General features: G+C 55.2%; 1 protein-coding gene across 3 annotated transcripts in view; it reads left to right on the forward strand.

The window, feature by feature from the left end:
- WNT5B (Wnt family member 5B) overlaps positions 1–12,776 on the forward strand; it is an 81,641-nt gene that overhangs the window by 64,092 nt on the left and 4,773 nt on the right. For 2 of the 3 annotated variants that reach the window (XM_024991524.2, XM_059886227.1), the window contains exons 2-4: positions 2,930–3,079; positions 4,098–4,345; positions 9,943–10,235. In XM_024991524.2, the coding sequence (XP_024847292.1) occupies positions 3,003–3,079; positions 4,098–4,345; positions 9,943–10,235 (618 nt within the window). In that variant the 5' untranslated portion in view covers positions 2,930–3,002. Of the gene's footprint in view, positions 1–2,929; positions 3,080–4,097; positions 4,346–9,942; positions 10,236–12,776 lie in introns of those variants that run through there. The other variant, NM_001205628.1, reaches the window with a different exon arrangement.

Consider the following 12,776-nt stretch of genomic DNA (forward strand, 5'->3'; position numbering starts at 1 on the left):
TCTGGGTAGGTTTCCAGGTTGTGGAGGGCGGGGGGAGGCCCGGGGCAGGTATGGGAGGTGACAACCCTTCCTATGGGCACCTAAGCTGCTCCAGTCCTCAGGCTCTGGGGGCAGCCCAGTGGGGGTTCTGTGGGCAGCAGTGACCGCGGCAGGCGCTTGTCCTGCGCTCTCTGTGTGGACAGCACCAACTCGCCCCCTCCAGGGCAGGGCTGTTGGGTCAGCTCCACCCACCCGAGTCCCTCTCTGGGTCTCCTAACTGCACGGGGTGGACGCGGCCTCTTCGGGAATGAAAACTGGTGGCTGGCAAAGTCCCAATTCAATTATGTTTCCCTTTGGCTGCGACAGTGAAGAACTCTCAGTAGGGATCCTAGACGTGCAGAGGGGCCCGCGGGCCCCAGAGCTGCACCCCATCTGTCTACTTGGGGTTCTGGGGGAGGCTTCCCCAGAGGGCCCTACTCAGGATGAACTGACACCCTCACTCTGGGTTTTTGTCCCCACTCAGTCCTTCCTCGGGGTTCACTGGACCTGAAGCAGCATGTCCTTGCCTGTTCTGGCTGTATCTGGCACTTAGGGGCGTGACAGGTACATAGCAGGCCCCCAGGGCACATCTGCTGGATGACTGTGCTGAGTGAATGAAACACCAAGTCAGGAGGGCAGAGCAGCTATCTGACCTGGCTCTCTGGGCGGGGTGGTGGGGGGTGTGTGGCATCCTGCCCTGGACCCCGCCTACTTAACCAGCTCTGCCTTCTATTCCGGCTGGACAGGGCAAGACTCTGCTTCCATTCTGTCCATGCCAAGGAGGCTAGTCATCAACACCTGCCTTTCCTGCCCCTCTACCCTGGAAAGGCAGGGGAGATGACCCCTGGGGGTGGTGTCACTTCTGTCCTGAGGAAAGAATGTGTCCTGAGAGATGCTGTGTGTGTTTTGGGGGTGGAAGTGTTCAATTTCAGGTGCCGCCTATCCGGAAGGTACAGAAAGATGCTAGCACACGTGGTAGGGTCTCCCCCCCCCCCCATTTTTAATATCTATATATTTAAACTTTTTATCGGAGGATAACTGCTGGTTTCTGCTATACATCACCGTAAATCGGCCACAGGTATACATATATCCCCCCTCTCTCGAACCTGCCTCCCATCTCCCACCCCATCCCACCCCTCCAGGTTGTCACAGAGCACCGGAAGCATATACGTCACCGTACGTAAAATAAAACACACACATATATGTATTTTAATGAGCTGAGAGTTTGCTGGAGAGCACAGGGTGGCCGAACAGCTGCTTGGTGATTCCTGCCCCGGGTGATTTTTATGAGCCGAGATTAGCAGCTCCAGGGAAGTCCGGCGGTCAGAGCTGCCCTGCCTCCTGTCCACAGAGACAGGGCCCCAGTGTGGCCTCGGCTGAACCTGGGGCCTGCAGAGCCCTAGGGGTTTCACAGGGGCCTGATGGTGGTGGCGAGGCGGACAGGCTTGAGAGAGAGAGGGACCTGGGGATGAGAAGTGTCACCGCTGGGAGAGAGAACTCGGCTCTCAGGTGTGGGGACAGGCCTGCTGCAAAGTGGGCGTGGAGAGAGCGGACCCCAGGGAGGGGCGCCCGGCCCTCCAGTCCCCCATAAGGGCTGGTGGTGGTGTCCAGGGTGTTTGGACAAGGAAACTCTTTGAAACTTCCCTCCCGTCCTGCTCCGGCCCTGGTGCCCTCCCCTCCATAAAGCCATTAGCTTCTGGTGCCGGCCCTATCTCTGCTCCATCTCTGGTCCCAGGCGGGCATTCACAGACCTCCTGCCCTGGGGGACTGGAGGATTTATGGGGCGGGGGAGGGTCGGGGAGGGCGCGAGGTCTGTTAGGAAAGCTGGGTGTGGGGGAGCTGTTAGTGGCCGGCCAGGCCGGATCATTTCCGAGCCGGCTCTGCATGACAAAGGGGCAGGGGCGAGTCCTGGCTTTGATCTGCCCCCCACCCCACGCTGCCCGCCACCTGCCTGTTGGTGTCCCCGCCCCAGCTGGGACCTCCCGAAGAAAAGCCCGGAGGGGGTGGGGACAGCTGTGGCCCAGCACCCCCGGGCCTTGCTCGGCCACCTTCCTCTCCCGGTGGCCCCAGAACAGAAATACCTCCTGGGCTGATGACCCAGAAGCCCTGCCGCCCCCTCCGGGAGAGCCAGGAAGCCCTGCACTGAGCGGTGAGATGTGTGTGTGAAGGGTGGTTGGGGGGGCGCTCAGAGTGTAGGAGCCAGGGTTTCATGAAGCTTGGGGTGCTGAGGGGCCTTGAGGTGTGGGTCATGCCCTGGATGGGTGCTTAGGGAGGAGCAGGGGAGGGGTGCATTTCCAGAGAGTTCCTCCAGCATCCATGCCGGAGAGCGGGGGCTGATGGGGCCCCTGGAAAGCATAGAGGAAGGACGGCTACTGGAGTGGGGATACCACCACACAGCCCAGGGGCGGCTTTTACATCTCCCGGAGAAGTGGGCTTGAGAAACTGAAACATCCTTGCCTTCTCCTGTCTGTCCTGGTAGACGTGGGCTGGGATGTGGAAGATGGGTTTAAGGGAGAAGGTGCAGACTGAAAGGGAAGGCTCCCGAGAACCCCATAGGGAATGGACTCGCCAGATGTTTTTAGCTCCATACAACGTTTACATCCCTGGGTGGGGTGGGCAGAGGGGATGGTCCTGTCTCTGGAGGAGGGCAGGTGTGTACACAGCATCCCGAACGTCTCTGGCCTGATGTGGAAATGTCTCGTTTTCCTCTCTTTCCTGGTCTCTCGGCTCCCAGTTGCCTTAGGGAGTGGTCCTGAGCAGGGCTCCCCTGCTCCGCCTGCCCCCGGCCAGGGGCAACCCTCGGGTGAGAAGGCCAGGGTGGAAAAGAGCCTGCGGGGAGGCAGGCCTTCCGGGGGAGCAGGGTCTCCTGGTCCATCCCAAACTGATTCTCCCTTCCATCTGTTCCCTCCAGGGAGCCCCATCTCGGAAGCCGTCGGTCCCCGGGGTCGTCCCCGGCCCTGGGGGGGGCGGGGCGCAGGCGGACCATGCCCAGCCTGCCGGCCCTGCTCGCCTTGCTGTTCGCCTGCTGGGCCCCGCTCCGAGCCACAGCCAGCTCCTGGTGGTGAGTGCTGAGCTGGAGCCCTTCCCAGCCTGGGTCCTCTGGGCGATGGAGTGGGGAGAAGGGGCCATTCCTTTATAGAACCCCAGGACACCGGACAGCTCTTCCTCTCTCTCTCCAGCCCCAGAGTTAACATGACGGCTCCCAGAGGATGAAGGATTAGTTCATCTGGCTTCTCTGGTCCTGGCTACAATCCCTTCTCCGTGTCCCACCACCCCGCCCCCCCCCCCGCCGGCCCCCATCTCCAAGGCTTGTTAGAAATAGCTCTTTTGTTGTTATAGGATCAATAAGAATATTGATTTTTTTTTCTTCTGCTGGTGAGGGCAAGGAGACTAGGGTTCCTGGTTTATAAGTCTGAAAACCCGCATGAGGGATTGACGGGACCACGTGTGGCTTCCTTTTGTGTTTTTAAGATGACTGTCATTGCTAGGTGCAGAGGGAAACGGCAGGCACCCCCCACCCCACACCTGTTTGGTCTGGGCTCTGCTCTCATCTTGCTCGGCGGGCAGATCCACAGCTCAGCATTTTATTCTATGAGCCAGGGGAGAGCCCTAGAGGGTGGGCTCAGGGGCTGTGGGGGTGAGCAGGAAGTGAGAACTTTGAGAGTATCTGGCCCTGTATGTAAATCAGATTCTACTTTAAGGCCTAAGGGGAATTCTCTTTGAAGGCCTCGTTTGTTTTCCACACACATCGCACACTCGGCCACAGTGGCCTCAACACTCCTGCACAGAACCCTGCGTCCACCCTGCATACTCGCCCCACTCTCCTAAGGCTGCTCCCATCGCTGAGCGCCCTTCCCCCTCTGGTCACTTGGATCTAAATGCTCAAGGCGGGCGGTCTCAGGCATTCCGCATCTCGAGTGTCGCCTGCATCTGTGCCTCTGTTTCCCTTTGAAGGCAGGAACTCTGTACTAACTCTCCTTCCCAAGCCCTTGGCTCAGGGCCCATCCTCTGGGAGGGCGTGGAGCTCCGGGCCTGCTGCTGCCCCGGCCCGTGCGCTCACCCCGGCACTCCGGCTGCAGGTCCTTGGCGATGAGCCCGGTGCAGAGACCCGAGATGTTCATCATCGGGGCCCAGCCCGTGTGCAGCCAGCTCCCGGGGCTGTCCGCCGGCCAGAGGAAGCTGTGCCAACTCTACCAGGAGCACATGGCCTACATCGGGGAGGGCGCCAGGACGGGCATCAGGGAGTGCCAGCATCAGTTCCGGCAGCGCCGGTGGAACTGCAGCACGGTGGACGACGCCTCCGTCTTTGGGAGAGTCCTGCAGATCGGTGAGCGGGGCGGGCGGGGCCTGCGGGCAAGGAGGGCGTCTCCAGTGGCGGGTGGTCAGCTGGCCCTGTTTCCCACCCAGCGGGCAAGGCCTCGAGCTAGGGGTCAGGGTCCGCATTGAGTCTGAGCACGTTGAGAAGCCCACTCACCACCAGTGCCCCAGTTTCAGCTCCAGGGCCTCCTCCGGAGCTGTGGGCAGAGAACACAGAATTGCAGCCCTGACTACCTACGGAGTTTCATCTCTTCCTTTTGGACTCTGGGAGAGAGGCTTTGGGTCAGATTGGCAGTGGCTGTCATTAACCCAACCCAGATCCAGTCCTGGCCTTTTCATTTGAAAGAGAATGTGTGTGAAAGTGGGGGATGGGCAGACTGAAGGAGGAAGATGGGCGCCCACCCGCCACTCCCTGAAGCCCTCAGCCTCCCCCCCACCTGGATTCCCACATTTCCCTCTCCAGCTCCTGGCCCAAGATTCTTTGGCTGCCCCATTGCTTAGATGGAGGTGTGATCTGGGGTCTAATTGTTTTAGGTCCTTTTGAAATGCAGTCCTCCCCTCCCTGGCAAGAAATTGAGAAATCCGGCCCTATTCTACTGGCTCTTATCCCCAGGGCCATAAAAGAAAGGTGTTAGAGCCTCAGGTCCCAGCTCACATTCTCCCAGAACAGCTTCCCCCTAAAGGCGACATTCTGGAGTCCCCCTCGGCTGCGTTTCTGGCAGGCAGTGGGCAGAGCAGCTCAGGCTTCTCTGCCTCTGTTGTCGAGTCCTACCTGGCCCACATGGAGAAAGTGAGGTTGGGGAAGCACACTTGGAACCTTGCTTCTCTTTTGAATATCAGCTTGACATCTGTGAAAGGAATGCTCATGAGTTCCTGTAACCCTCCCACTGGGCAACTTTCCCAAAAGAATGGACCTGGGGGTCAGGCGGGGTTCATTCATAGTTTATCCTTGTTCAGTCACTCCGTCGTGTCCGACTCTTTGTGACCCCATCGATTGCAGCACACCAGGCTTCTCTGTCCTTCACTATCTCCTGGAGTTTGCTCAAACTCATGTTCATTGAGCCAGTGATGCCATCAGCTTCTGCATCAGTCCTTCCAATGAATATTCAGAGCTGAGGTCTGTTAGGATTGAGTGGTTGGTTTGATCTCCTTGCAGTCCAAGGCACTCTTTATCAGTTCTTCTCAAATAGTCATTTCTTCCTGGTGGGTATCTGGGTCAGCCGTTCTCCCTGCCCACTGTATCTCAGGTGAGGAAACTAGAATGGCCCAGGTATGTTGTAGGCCAAAATCTTGGCTTTGTCTGCCTACCAAAGCTGTATAAAAAATACGGAGAAAGAGTTTGGAGGAAATAGGAAGGTGGCTTTAATTCTCAGCCGGCAGAGAGGGGAACACAGTAGGCTCATACCTCAAGAATTACGCCCCCACATCAATTTGTCTTCCTCGCAAAAGGTATAGAGAGTGGCACCCCGTAGTCACTGCCAGGGAACTAGTGTTTCTTTGGGACCAAGTGAATGCCTAACATTGGCCAGATTCTGTTCAGTTCATGTAGTTTTGTCACGTCACGTGAAGACCAAAAAAGTGAGGCTTTGCTTTAGAGACGAAGGTGTGTCGGGACCACAGTCTCCGTGGAGTGTGCCAGTTTGCGTGGGGAGGGCTTCCCAGGTGGTACTAGTGATAAAGAACCCGCCTGCCAGTGCCGGAGACGCAAAAGACATAAGTTTGGTCCCTGGGTCGGGAAGATACCTGGAGAAGGGAATGGCTACCCACTCCAGCATTCTTGCCTGGAGAAGCCCACTGACAGAGGAGCCCGGCGGGCTGCAGTCCAGGGGGTCGCAAAGAGTTGGACACAAGTGAGTGATTTAGCACGCACGCTTTCACCAGTGAAAGCGGACACCAGTCTCTGTGCCCTGTTCTGTCACAAACGGAACCCTGCTGTTGTCCTTGTTGTCACTGTCCCTTTCTGCACCTTGCCTGCAGGCTTGTGCTGCCTGGGAAGGTGGGCGGAGGCTGGGTTCTCATGGGCCCTCTCCCTATGACTGTTGCGGAACCTCCCCTTAGAGCCACTGCAAGCATCCACCACCAGAGGGCAGCAGAGCGCCCCAGAGGGCACCAGGCCCCTTACCTGGAGGCACCTACCGGGTGGCTGGGCAGCTGTGGGACAGAGGGCGTGATGTTGTCCTGCTGTCTCCCTGTTGGGTGGAGATGCACCATGTCTCAGGAGTTCCATGGCCGCTGGTTTATCAGCCTTTATCCTCTGAATTGTTTCCCACATGGGCTTCCTTGGTGTCTCAGATGGTAAAGAATCTGCCTGCAGTGCAGGAGAACCAGGAGAATCCCGTGGACAGAGGAGCCTGGTGGGCTACGGTCCACACAGGTCGAAAAAAGTCAGACACACCTGAGCAACTACGCACACACACAGAGATGTCCCCACACTGCTCCTCCCCTCCAAAGTCCCCAGTTACCTGCTCGCTGAGAGCAGCACGAGGTCCGTTCCGAGGCTCCCCTGAGACTCTCGTGCTGCCCCAGTAGGGCGGGGTTGCCTGCATTCCAGGCCCAGTGATGCTCCAAAACAAAGGAGGCAGAGAGATTGGAAGAGATGCCAGGTGGATTCACCAGAGGGTGATTCACCAGCTACATGGTGGGCTGGGACCCTCAGAGCCCTGGTGTCTGCAGTAAACGCTCAGCTGCAGAAACATTGTTTTTAAAGGCAGTTCTGAGAAGGGTGACTCAGCTCTGCAAAGTGTGTTTACTAAAAAAAAAAGGAAATCAGACATATGTAACTTGGAAAAGAGAAAACATAAAAAGCATATTCGTTGTTTTCAAATACTGAAGGGCTGTCAGATGGAGGAGGGATTAGCTCCAGCAGAGGGAAGTGATAGGAAGTCATCTTTCAGCTTGTTCTGGGAAAGAACATTCTGGTGATTAGTGTCATTTAACACAGACAGACTGGGTGGCCTTGGGAACCCAACATGATTCTCCAAGTGTTAGTGCTAGATGCTCAGTCGTATCCAAACTCTTTGTGACCCCATGGTCTATAGCCTGCCAGGCTCCTCTGACCAGGGGATTCTCCAGGCAAGAATACTGGAGTGGGTTGCCGTTCCATTTTCTAGGGGATCTTCCCGATCCAGGGATCAGACCCAGGGATCAAACCCAGGTCTCCTGCATTGCAGACAGATTCTTTACCATCTCAATCAGGGAAGGCCCCGATTCTCCAAGGCAGGTTGTAAAAGCAATGCTCCCGACAGACAGAGTGTAGGTCTGGTCCAGCTTCAGATGGTATCTGTCCTGGGATGCCAGGTAGGGTGTCAAGGCCTGTTATAAGAAGATTTCTCAGACATGACTCCCTCAAAGGGGGATCCAGGCCCCCTCCTCCCAAAGAGTTCTTTGCCATCTTACCATCCTGGGTGCTGACACAGTCTGATTCCCTAGACCCATAGATCCTGACTCTGGCCGAAGTTCACAGGGGCTCAAATGTCAGTCCCAACCACTGGTCCCCGTGTGGCTTCCTGTATCACCTGGCTTTCCTGGTGCTGTTCTACTCCATATCTGACCAGAAGTCGGCCCCTGCTTAAAGGAGCAAAACTGATGTGCCCCGTGTGTTCTGGTGGCAAACTTCACTGTGTCCTGCCTGACCATCCAGAAGTAGGGCCAGGTGGGAGATCACACTGGACGTAGCAGTGACTTCAGACCGCCTGCCTCACCACCTGCCAAGACAAGGTTATGGGATGGCCATCTTTGACCCTGGAGGCTCAGAAGAGGGGGACATGGGGAGCAGAAGAGTCTGCCCAATTAAAAAAAATTTTTTTTTAAAAAGGACTTCCTTGGTGATCCAGTGGTTAGGGCTTCACGCTTCCACTGCAGGGGGCACAGGTTTGATCCCTGGTCAGGGAACTAAGATCCTGCGTGCAATGCAGTGCAGCCAAAAAGAAGAAAAAAATTTTTTTTAATTTTCAAAAATGTTAATTTTTTTAATGTTTAAAATTTTTTAATTTTTTTTAATTTTTAAAAAGTTGAAAATTTTATTTAATTTTCAAAAAGAAGATTCTGCCCAGTTTCCTCACGGAAATCAGGACTGAATCTCAGTTCCTTGCTAAGAACACCTTCCCTGTTTCCATGTCTGGGTCCATACGAGTATGATTTATTATTTCTCATAATGATTTTACTGAATATAATGCACATTCCATACAACACAGCATTTTAAAGTGTACAGTTCAGTGTATATTCAGCAGGCTGTACAGCCAGCCAGGATGTTGTTACAGCCCTATGGAGACACCGAGCTCCTGTTCGTGGGCGTGCTCCATGTCTTCTCCCTCCTCCCCAAACCCCAGACAACACTCATCTTTCTGTCTGTATGAAAGTTCATACTGTGGACATTTCATATAAATGGGGCCATACAATATGTAGCCTTTTGTGTCTGTCCAATGCAGGATACCAAATGTGAAGTGCTCACTTCCTGTTAATACCTCAAGGTTCATCCATGCTGTAGCCTGTCCCCAACACCTCAGTACTTTTTATGGCTGAATACTATTTCACTGCACGTACAACCTTCTGTTTACCCATTCGTCTGTGTCATTGATGGCCATTATAGGTTGTTTCCACCTTTTTAGATGATATCAATAATGCTGTGATGAAGATTCAGGTAGAGGTTTTTCTGTGCACACATGTTTCCGTTTACCTTGGTTATAGTCTTAGGTGTTGGGGTTGCTGGGTCACATGGTAATTCTGTGTTTAACCTTTTGAGGAGCTGCCAGACTGTTCTCCAAAGCAGCTGCACCATCAAATGTTCCCACCAGCAGCACATGAGGGTTCCAGTTTTTCCATGTCCTCGTCAACTTGTCACTAGTTGCCTTTTGGATGACAGCCTTCCTCGCGGGTGTGAAGGGATGTCCTGTGGTTTTGATTTGCATGTCTCTGTTGGCCAAGTATTATTTTTATAAGCATTTTTATTGAAGTAGAGCATACATCCTACGTACGGCCCTTTAAGTGGCTCGCTGTAGCCATGGATTCTTTACAGGAAATGATCTGGACATTTAGAGAGACTGTGCCGAGCGTCTGTGCCCCAGCGCTGTTGGGTTGGAGGCAGTGGGGACCTTGGAGACAGAGGGAAGCTGCTGGGATGATTCTGGTCGTTGTGATCCTGGCTCACTTCTACTCCTGGTCTTGGCTGCTGTTTAGCTAGGGGATGCAGCTGTACACAGATGTGTGAGTTTACCTAGGTGATGCAACCACAGACAGACAGATGTGTGACTCGTGGAGGGTGAGAAGCAGGTCTGTGAGGGAGAGATGAATGCCAGGTTGGAGTCGCACTCCAGGTCCCATGATCCCTACTCAGTCTCCTTCCAGCTGGTCCACAAACATGTTAATTCCACTGTCTGGTCCATTCAGGCCCGCCTGATAGGAAGGTGCCAGTGCGTAAAGTTATCCAGATGGGATGAGGTGCTGGCTGGGGCTGAAGGGAAACTTGGGTTCTTGGTCCAGGTTCTTTCTAACCCTGGAGCCTCGGCAGTGGGAGATGCCCTGTTCCCGGTGTGGGCCAGGGTGGTGGGGGGTGTGTGTGTGGGGGAGGGCCTCACCTCTCCCCTTGTCTGTCTGCCCCTCTGTCCGCAGGGAGCCGGGAGACAGCCTTCACCTACGCCGTGAGCGCGGCTGGGGTGGTGAATGCCATCAGCCGTGCCTGCCGTGAGGGCGAGCTGTCCACCTGCGGCTGCAGCCGGGCCGCACGGCCCAAGGACCTGCCCCGGGACTGGCTGTGGGGCGGCTGCGGCGACAACGTGGACTACGGCTACCGCTTCGCCAAGGAGTTCGTGGACGCCCGCGAAAGGGAGAAGAACTTCGCCAAGGGCTCAGAGGAACAGGGCCGCGTGCTCATGAACCTGCAGAACAATGAGGCAGGCCGGAGGGTAAGCGATCCCCGCCACACGCATACCTGGAGGGTGGGCTCTGCCCCCTGTGCACCTGGGCGGCTTGCTGGCCACCGGGACATATGCAGTGACCATGTAATCCCCCTCCCCACAAGCACCCAAACTGTAGACCCCCCAAGCCCATACACACCCAGACGGAGGACCCTACCCACCCCACACACACCTACACCATCGGCTGTACCTGGGCTGTGCTGCCCGCTGCCGGCTGGTCCAGGAAGAGATGAGTCTGACCACTGAGATTCTTGCCTGTGCGTGTGCTTTAACCTGAGTGTAAGTGCAGAAGGTGGCCACCCTTTGAAGGCCCAGGCTCATCAATCTCATATAAGACTCAAGGGCTTCTGAGCCTCAATTTCAGTGGGAAGTAACACGTAGGTTTCGGGAAGCTGGCTTTATCGTATGTGCAGAGCGCCCCAGGTCGCTAGGCTTCCTGAACGGCTGCTGGAGAGCTCTGTGCCCATCCGCTGTACCTGCTCAGGGAGCCCCCAGCCTCCGGGCACACGGCTTGCTCCTCTTTCCCGGGCAGGGTCTGCTCTGTCGGGGCTAGAGGGCTTGCTCAGCTGGAAGCTCTGTCTTTTGCTGGTCAGGTGTCCACTGTGCATCCAGGTCCCCCTGGAGAGAGGTGTGAGGCCCGAGTGCTGGGTGGCAGGAGACCCTTCTGCTCCCTGACCTCTCAGGAAAGCACACAGACCTTGCTCCGGGAGAGCTGTCCACACCCAGGTCCATGTCAAACCCAGGTTCGGGGCCTGGCAAGGTTCTTCACGAGACCAAAGATGAGCCAGTGGAAAAAAAAACAGGAACAGCAGTTTCTGGAGGAGAAATAAATTCAGAAATTTAATGTTGGTTCACTGGTGATTCAATAATAGGATATGGATATACTTCTTAAAAAGTGTTTCTATGTTAAATTAAAAAAAAAATTAACTCATGTTTCATAGGAGCACATGTCAAACAGAGGGACTGGAACCACCTCTCATGTGACTTGGGGTCCCTGGTCTTGGTAGGATGCAGGACCCGCGTGTACACTTAGCACCATCACTATCTGACATCGGGATTAGACTTGGTCATTGCCCAGCATCATCTCTGCAGAGTCCGTGTTCAGAGTGCTGTCTAGCCAGGCGTGGGTGCCCATCTGTGGTGAGTCAGGAGTCCAGGCCGCAGCTCTGGCCTGTGAACCTGGGCTCAGAGACCAGTGCTGTTCGGCTCCGCCAGCCGTTTGTGAAGCTTCTTCCATCTGCTCCACCTCCTCTCTGTTTGCCAGTCTTTGGGCATCTAACCTGGTTGATAAAAAGAAACAAACAAAAAAAAAGGTTAAGGTTTCACCTTGTCTCCTAAATGCCCAAATTCTACCCATTTTTCAGGATCCCAGTAAATACCACCTGCAGGTGTTGTGCTAGTTGCTCAGTCGTGTCTGACTTTGCGACCCCGTGGGCCCACCAGGCTCCTCTGTCCATGGGATTCTCCAGGCAAGAACACTGGAGTGGGTTGCTAATCCTTTCTCTAGGGGATCTGCCCAACCCAGGGATCGAACCCTGGTCTCCTGCATTGCAAATAGATTCTTTTCTGTCTGAGACACCAAAGAAGCCCAGTTGCCTTCCACTGTCTTCGCATCCCCTGTGCTCCGTGGTATCTGTGTCTGGAGGGCAGTGGAGCCTTTCAGACGTGCTTCCCGTTCCTCGCCATCTCAGCTGCAGCTCCCAAGGACCAGGGGGCCCTGGGCCCTCTGCTCTTCTCTTTAGCGAGTGGGCGCACGTGACAGAGGAAACTCCCCTGGGCCTCCTAGCAAGAGGTCACAGGGAGGAAGGTTTTCCTTCTCTGACTCTGTTGCAGAGGCAGAGGGGACCAGGCATCTACCCTCATCCGGTCTTGTCTGTCGAATCTTGACCTCACTTCTGCTGGCTGCTCATTTCATCACCCTTAATTGTTTGTTTGCTTTTTCCAGCCCTTATCTCTGCTGCGCCTTCCATCTGCCCTTCCCACACCCTCCCCGGCTTCCTCCGTCTGCTCTCCGTCTTTGGGCCCCCATCCTGTAGGCTCCATACCTTTTCACAACACTTTATCTCTCACTGGCCTCCATCTGCTCCAGGTGGGGAACTTCTGTCTCTCTCGAGTTCTCATCCCACCTCCAAGGAGCAGGCCTCCTCCATCCATCACCTCCCACGTCCTCACACCTACACAGAACCTTCCTCAGGAAGGACTGAGTACTAGCAGGGATGGGGAAGTCCCTGGACTGCTATTTTACAACTGGATTTTTTTTTTTTTTTTTTAAAGTAGGCTATCTAGGATCTGAGATCTTGGTGCAATGTAAACCTCAGGGACACTGTGAGAAATTTCTCTTGCCTTTGAGAACCTCCAAACCCCATTTTACATACTGAAGGCCAGAGCAGTGGGTTGATACCGCCTTGTCCCTGCAGGGCCTCTGAGCATTTTCTAGATGAAAACTGCCCCATCCTGTGACATCCTGCCAGTAACTGAGCTCAGCCACACTGTTACATGTGGAAGAGGGGGGCTCTGCTGGGGGCAAGA

Source organism: Bos taurus, chromosome 5 (assembly GCF_002263795.3).
Source record: "Bos taurus isolate L1 Dominette 01449 registration number 42190680 breed Hereford chromosome 5, ARS-UCD2.0, whole genome shotgun sequence".
Lineage (NCBI taxonomy): Eukaryota > Metazoa > Chordata > Mammalia > Artiodactyla > Bovidae > Bos > Bos taurus.